At 56.9% G+C, this 7,989-nt stretch overlaps 1 protein-coding gene across 1 annotated transcript in view; it reads right to left on the reverse strand.

The window, feature by feature from the left end:
• Positions 1 to 1,575: 1,575 nt before the first annotated feature.
• Positions 1,576 to 7,989, reverse strand: part of LOC119104463 (5-phosphohydroxy-L-lysine phospho-lyase) — a gene marked incomplete in the record, with an annotated part of 55,788 nt that continues 49,374 nt past the window's right edge. The window contains 2 exon segments of the mRNA XM_037228179.1: positions 1,576 to 3,397; positions 3,758 to 3,943. Of these exon segments, the coding sequence (XP_037084074.1) occupies positions 3,238 to 3,397; positions 3,758 to 3,943 (346 nt within the window).

Genomic DNA, 7,989 nt, shown 5'->3' on the forward strand with positions numbered 1-7,989 from the left:
GGCAACGTGTCATCACAAGTCACGAAATATTTGGCAGGAACACTGAACACAGCATTCGTCGCAGGTTGGCATCCAAACTCTTTCTCACGATCTGATAATGGCTCCGCACTTATGAACCAACTATACAAGCTACAACGACCAGAAAGCTCGCTTTGCTTTGACACGGTCACATCCTCACTCGCGACCGGTTCCGTTGTGAGTTTGAGGAGCGAAGGGCCCGCGCGACGCACGCTGGGGCGCGGGAGAAAACGTGACACGACGTGCTCCGACCTGACCCACAGCGCGACAATCACCGAAGCACTTGCAGCGCGCCAACAGTCATCCGCCCACAGCGAAAAAAGAACGCGAACGTAGAAGCGAGTTCCTATGCAAGCACCCTGTCGTCCCGCGCGCCGAACACGTCATCAGGATCGGCACGCGTACGGTTCAAGCAAATGATTTGGCAAACGAAGCTCAGCGCACCCCGCCAGACCTGCACATCAAACATATCCCTGATCTGCTACAGATCAAACCATTACACAGCCCTGGCCACTCTGAGCACCATCGGCTGGTGTTATTTTTGCGCCTGACGTCTGACGTCGAGGCTTGGGTCATCACGTCACACAGCCACCATCGGCTGGTGTTATTTCTGCGCCTGACGTCCGACGTCGAGGCTTGGGTCATCACGTCACAAAGCCCTGGTCACTGAGCACCATTGGCTGGTGTTATTTCCGCGCCTGACGTCTGACGTCGAGGCTTGGGCCATCACGTCACACAACCTTAGTCACTCTGAGCACCACCGGCTGGTGTTATTCCTGCGCCTGACGTCTGACGTCGAGGCTTGGGTCATCACGTCACACAGCCCTGGTCACTCTGAGCACCATTGGCTGGTGTTATTTCCACGCCTGACGTCTGACGTCAAGACTTGGGCCATCACGTCAATCCATCCGCTCACTACCATCCTTGCTATCGTGCTAACACCCACAGTCCGCTCTTTATATCTGGTCCAACCCTAAGCAGCCTGTTGATCCAAAAATACTGCGGTTAACCACTTGTGCTTAAATTGCACCACCGGGGTATACATCTATGACTATACATAAAATGGCACTTACAAGTGAGACTAACGTTAAATGTTAAATCTGTAAAACGAGTTGCGCTATATAATGCCTGCGGCAAATCACTCGACAAGCGTAAAATTTGCCTCAGAACTTCCCCTAGAAACGTGTGCGCTTCTAAAGCGTGCGTTACGAAAAACACGGACACGAAGCGAGCTTGCGTCAGTGGCGCCTGACGTCTTTGGGAGAAACTGACAGGACGGAAGGCCAGGTGCCAGAACTACATACCGCTACAGCCAACCACCAAGGTTTCATAAAGACGACTACTACCGCTCACAACTAGCGTTCAACTTGGGTCAGTGACCTCCGACAACCTCGGCACGTCACTTCATGTCAAGGAGGGGACGTGATCCGTGACACAGCTAAAAATGACAGACTGCATGTGGCTGTGGCACAAGACATCTAAAATCGGCCAGTGTACTCGCGACTATGGAGCTACGTCGAACAGTATCACCGGAAGAAGCGGGGGGGGGGGGGGGCGGGGGATGAGGCCACGCGCTCGACAGTGCGGGCTACCTGCCGCATAAATCGCTGCCCGCTTGACCCCTTGAAGGACCGCACCCAGGGTTCATACGGTTCGCGACCACCGAGGTCACAGAATAAGGCAATGACTGCATGCCGCCAGTCGGCGCTGGTAGAGGTTACGCAGTTAGTCACGCATATAGAAATACTTCTCAGGAAATCCGCGCTTCAAAAAAACCTGTTGCGCCAACCCTGCTGCGCGCTGGATGGTCACCGTCTGACGGCACTCATTCGCATCAAAACAACGTGGCCTGTACAAGGCAAGACGACCAGAATGCTGGGTATCCCAGAGCTCCTATGCGATACATAACGAAACAGCTTACCATCTCCTACTTTGTTCCCTAGACTTCCTAACGTCCTCAGTCTTTTACAACGCTGAACAAAATGTCATCAAACCACAGAGAAACTACAATTTCAACCTTTTTGAGTTCCTTCTCTAAATACATCACTTGTGCACAACAACCGTTAACTATCACTCGACACCCTTTAGGTGTTCGCGATCTCCGCCAAAGCGCAGTTTGATTCCGCTCCTGGGTTATGGGCACAACACGGGTGGTGGCAGAACACTAGCGTGGTTAGTGGTACCGCGCCGGGCGTACTAGTCCCGGCGCTTGTTAACATGATATCACGGGAGGTCCCCCGGCACGCGTCCCGCGTCCGGGACCGTGCCGGCGACCGCCACACGCGCCCGCGGCCACCCGTCACCGGCGCCGCCCGCACGCCCAATCACAGCCCGGGTGTCACCCGCTTTAGCGACCCGTCCACGCCTGATGTGGACCCGTCCACGCCTGATGTGGACCCGACAACGCCTGATGTGGACCCGTCCACGCTTGATGTGGACCCGACAACGCCTGATGTGGACCCGTCCACGCATGATGTGAACCCGTCCACGCATGATGTCGACCCGTCCGCGCTTGATGTGGACCCGTCCACGCCTGATGTGGACCCGTCCATGCCTAATGTGGACCCGTCCGCGCCGGCCCCGTCTGAGCCCTGAGCGCCGCGTCTGGGCATGTCAGAGGCGCGAGAGGAGCACCAGCAGACACGGCCCCCGGGACACCGGAGTCTGGGCAGAGCCCGGTCCAGACGCCAGAGCCTCGGCAGGGCCCGGCCCAGACGCCGGGGCCTCTGCAGAGCCCCGCCAAGACAACGGAGCTTCGGCAGGGGCCGGCCCGCGCCCCGTCTTTATAAGACAGTGGCGGCTTCTGGGGGCGAGCCCGGCCTATGCCGCGGCGTCCGATGTCCAGACGGCCACATGCCGGCCCGACCAGGGCCGCGCGCTGAACCAGCCCTCCCCTCTCCCTGCTCACAGACCCCACCAACCTTGCCCGTGGCCGTCTCGCCGGGTATCTGGCTTCACTCCCAAGCCCTCGGTCCGCTCTTACGGGTCTTCAGCCCGGCGCGTGGCCAGGCGGCGCGTTCGTCCACCCCTGCCCTCCCCTGGGGACGCCGATGACGCCCAGGTCTTTCGCATCATACACAGCCAGTAGACGGACCACCTCAAAGTCCGGCGGTTCCCTAGTCCACATCTCACACGTCCGGCGGTGTACCCTGGTCCAGCTCGGCTGTCTAGTCCACATCTTTACGCATCCAGCAGTGCAGCCTGGTCCGGTTGCGCGGCCTAGTCGACCTCCTCGTAGACGCGGCGTCGCTTGGCGGCGAGCTCCTGCTCCTCGACAGCGTCGGCGTCGGCCTGGGCCTGGGTGGAGCCGTGCGCCGACGAGCAGGCCGCGTCCAACGGCTCTCCCGCCATCAGCTCCTCGACCGTCTCTGGACCAGAGCTGAAACAGCGGGGCTGGGCTCGAACGGGGGCCGCGGACAGGGGCTGGAGCGGGCGCAGCTGGAGTCAGACAGCGGGGAATCTCCGACCGATTCGTCTAGCCATCCTACCAACCCGGGGAGCAATCCCTCCTCCCCGCTAGTACACCTGGCCACCAAGCCGACTGCGATCCGACACCGGCCCGACTCTGATCCGTCATCGGCCCGGTACTGACCTGTCGCGGGCCCGAACCTCGCCCGTCGCAGGTCCGACACTGATCTGTCACCGGCTCGATACTGACCGGCCCGACAATGGAGCGCCGCCGGCCCGACACTGACCCGTCACAGGCCCGACACTGACCAGTCACCGGCTCGATACTGACCGGCCCGACACTGACCCGTTGCTGCCGCTCTGGCACGGCGCGCTGCTCGCCAGGTCGTTCAGCACCCGCTCCAGAGTCGTCACGAAGGTGCGCGCGTTCGACATGGTGAAGCACATGGGCGGCGTCAGCTGGAGCACGTTGTCGTCGGGCGCCAACGTGGCCGTGATGATGCGCGCGTCCTTCAGCCTGCCGGAGAGGGCACGGCCAGGGGTCACCGGCCGCCCACCACGCAGACACGACGAATGCGCCTCGATGCGAGGCGCTGCGACAGTCTCTACTCCATTATGTCTTAGTTTTCTATCGCAATTTTTACAGCCCAAATCATGCGGCAGATGTTTCGGTGCAGTGCTCCTTTTTCTTTCTTTGCAGGCACAGATGTCATTTCTAGAATGGGAGATCCTGGAGCATAAAAGATATGCGAGTGAGATATTCATTGTGAACGTCGGGATTTTTCGCAGGGATTTCACGTCAATTCCGTTGCAAGTTGGCCTGAAAACTGCAGGATAACGGCAAAAAGCTTCTGCAAACACCAGCAATTAAGCGCTTGGTAAACGTGACAAGTGCTGGTCGGAATATACTCCATTTATGCCAATTACGTATATAATTGACGTCATCTAAGGGCATGAGGTAAGTCAGCACCTCAGTAGAGGTGAACTTTTGCAATCTGCACAACAGGTCGCGTAAGTGTCTTTGCGACAATCACGTTAGTGGAAGTCGAGCATGTACGTCAGTAGACCACGTAATATATCGCCGGTACACACGGGCCTTGCAAACACAGCCTAGCAACGCACACATCGAAGAAGATAACCCCTACAAAGTCAAAGCGCTCTTCAAATCGTCACTGCCCTGAACTCCTTCGAAGAAAATTAACGCCTCAACATGTTTTTTTCGTTTAATTCTCGTGATAGTGGCCTCATATTTGTACGCTTCGTTTCCCTGAACACTGTCCTGAGATACCATATGATCCATCGCACAACTAGATCGGCCCCTCGTGTGCTGCAAGCCCGCGTGGCTTACTGCACACGAAAGAGGATCCGGGCAAAGTTCAGGGTGATACACAAGGCTGTTTCAGCTGAAGCTGTACATGCTCCTCGCCCCGCGCGCATCGCTAGCTGTTGGATCTAGCGCCCAGACCGGCTGCCAGCCGTCGCTACGTGCAGCTAAATGACGCTGTGAAAGCATCTAGGAAAAACCGCCCGCTGCCTGTCCTTTTGTCGAAAATGTTTTCGACCTCCGACAACCGACTTGCACTTGGTGAGTGAACTAATACAGCATTCCCCGCAGATGCAAAAAAAAAAACGATGACTTCTCAGAAGTCGGAGGCATGGATCAGAGCTGCCTCCAGGCGTCACGCAACAGGGATTTCCGGCTGAATCGTAAACTTTGGACAGCGAGGATCAGTGCAGGGACGAAACACCTGCCATTTCAAAGGCGCGTTCCATTAATCAACAACTGTCGCGAAAAAATAAATGGCACTAGAAGACGAAACACCGGATCAGTCTGTCGGTAAATCGCCACATCTTAGCGCACAGCCGCAACGGAGGCATCATTAGAGCTCATACATCACGCATACCTCTGTGAGACGGCTAAACCGAAGCCATGTCGACGACTATCGCACGGACTTTGAGATGGCGTCAATTTCCTAAACACCAGCACACGACGAATCACCGCCGTACAAGATTCAACAAGTCCGGGAGAAGCGCGCCGGTCACGCGAACTAGGCGCCCACCCTGCCGCGGATTCATTGGGAACTTTCGGGTGCGTCGACCGCAGCTGAGGCCCTGTTCCCTCCAGCGCCCTGATCGGCCGCCGAGATGAGCCGCTCCGCGAGCCTGATCACCACGTAGCCGGATCCCCGCCGGCCGCGGCGGCCGCCGAGCGCGCGGCAGCTCCGGCGGGCCGTTAGAGCCTAATGACACGGCTCAGCCCGGCGGCCGGCTCCGCTGAAGTCGCGTGACGCCGGCCAGCCCGTCGCATCATCGGCGCATTCCTGTACAGCCGGCCCGCGGGATCAACGCAGTACAGTGCGCCGTGCCGCCACGGCCTCCGCCGACGGAAACGATGCCAGGCGCCGCCTGGTGACGCGCCGTCGCCGCCGACCACGGCGGCGACGGCGCGTCGCCAGCTGTTTGTCTGAAGGCTGCGGCTGTTTCATCAGCTAATCGGTCACATGCCTCATGTGGCATCACACGTAACACGGCCGACAGCCATTCAGGCTGAGTCATGCCAGGCTCCAGCGGCCTTTCAACCTTAGTCTTGCATGGCAGGCATGCGGACAAGCACGGACGCGGATGCTGTAGGACTGTGCCGCTCGTCACCGCTCCTTCCTGATCCTGACCCTCCTTCAAAGGTCTTGAGCATGCGGGCACGCCGCCAAGGTAATTAGAAAGCGCACGCTACCCTGGCTTTAATCGCACCCAGTGACATCAGCTTTCAATGGTGGAACCAAACGGCGGTTATATAAACATCACAAACTTGTCTGTGCGCAAAAGCTCGTCTAAGCTCCATCAAAGATAATCAGCATGAGCCAGCAATTTTCCCATTAATATCGTGTGCACACGCTCCGCTGGCCTCTTGATGTTGGATCGGCTCATCCACCGTACAATGGTCGGTGACAGCAGACCGCGCTGGATTGAACAACAGTGCACGACACGGTCAGCAGGACCCAAGGTGCGGCGCGAGACGAGCCGAGCGAGAAGACAGGTGAGAGCTGTCAGTAGTTACCATGTGGAGAATGTCAACACATAGACACTGAAGCATTCGGACGGTGAGTCACAAACCACATCCACTGAAAATGTGCTTGCTATGCTGCCGACCAAGGGCAAAAAGGCTTAACAGCTATAATTAGTGGCGCTCAGGCCTTTTTACCTATGAACGGCAGCGCGACTCGGGCCAGTCTTGAAAATTGAATCAATGATTTGATGATGAACATGCGATCATTCACGGTGTTGGCAAATGTGGCGAGAATACCAATTTCCAAGCATTGCGAAAAACGCAGATCTTCCGGAACGAAAGCTTACGAAAAAACAAAGCCTGCGGGCTTTTGCCGAGCCTCTCTCTCCCGGCTCAGCCAACAACCTCTCATATTCGAAATTGCTGCAGGAGATGTGACATCGTCCGCTTTCCTGGACGACTAGTGGCGCACCTGTGGCTAGGCGCCTCCGGCTGTCTTACCATCTGCTCAGTGTTGCTGGTGAGCTGCAGCGTTCATCTTAGCATGCGTAAGTTACAGCCAGTGCGTTCGACTCCACCGGCCAATTAAGTCTCGTCCTCGTTTGGCCCGGTCGCTGAGAGCTGACATCGGGCCTTAAAGCCACTCCAAAGGCAGACGAGCCCGCGGTTTGCCCATGAGAGCGCGTAACCAAGCGCACACGCCGACCCAGACGTTTAACGTAGCGATTGTCCTCGCTCTCAGTCGGAGCTTGTTAGTCCCCATCCGCTCTGACGTCAGGTCGCTGGCATCTGAACCCGTTTTCGACCCATGTTCTCCATCTCCTCTGACGTCAGGTCGCTGACATCTGGACCCGTTTTCGATTCATGTCTTCCAACTAGTTTGGCGCCGTTTGAAAACTTCATCTTTTCCATGTTAATGTTATGGAGAGATGCAATCTCGTTGATCTAACAATACAGCATGAAACGCCCGTCCGCTAAAATGCTTTGAAAGAAAATGCCTTACAAATTATCCAGCGTAGCGTTTAAAGAGCAGCACTTCTTGTCGCTCAAAACTGCACGAGCCTGTGACGAGCGGCTGCAAAGATATGAGCTCTTAGAGCGTGAGTTGGTCGGGCTGGACGGCTCACCTTGCAAAAAAAGAAACACAAAAAGCCAACTTAGTTCCATCTGCTTGCGACCCTATTCAAGAAAAACAATGATAATTCGAGCTAACACACTAGCAGATACACGGAACATGGCGTGCCGCAGTGGAGAAATGGGGATGCTGTTTGGGTGGGTAGCCCGGGCATCCGTTTGAAGTGGGCTACTGGTTGACGTAGTAGATTGGAATGTTGGGCGCAGCACTGGGCCTCACAGTGGCTGCCGTTTTGAAATGCAGGTAAGTAGCGTGCCCGAGCTCCGGACGAGCGGGCGATTTTTCAGGGTGCGGTGCTGAGGTAGCCTGCCCTCCGGCGGCGTATCGGGGATGTACCAGGCTTCCAAGGAGTGGTGAGGCGGATTTAGGTACCGGGTGATGATAATGACCTGGGGGGGAGGGAGAGAGGGAAAGGGAGGGAGAG

Source organism: Pollicipes pollicipes, unplaced genomic scaffold (assembly GCF_011947565.3).
Source record: "Pollicipes pollicipes isolate AB1234 unplaced genomic scaffold, Ppol_2.1 Scaffold_6052;HRSCAF=7182_pilon_pilon_pilon, whole genome shotgun sequence".
In the NCBI taxonomy this organism is placed as follows: Eukaryota; Metazoa; Arthropoda; class Thecostraca; order Pollicipedomorpha; family Pollicipedidae; genus Pollicipes; species Pollicipes pollicipes.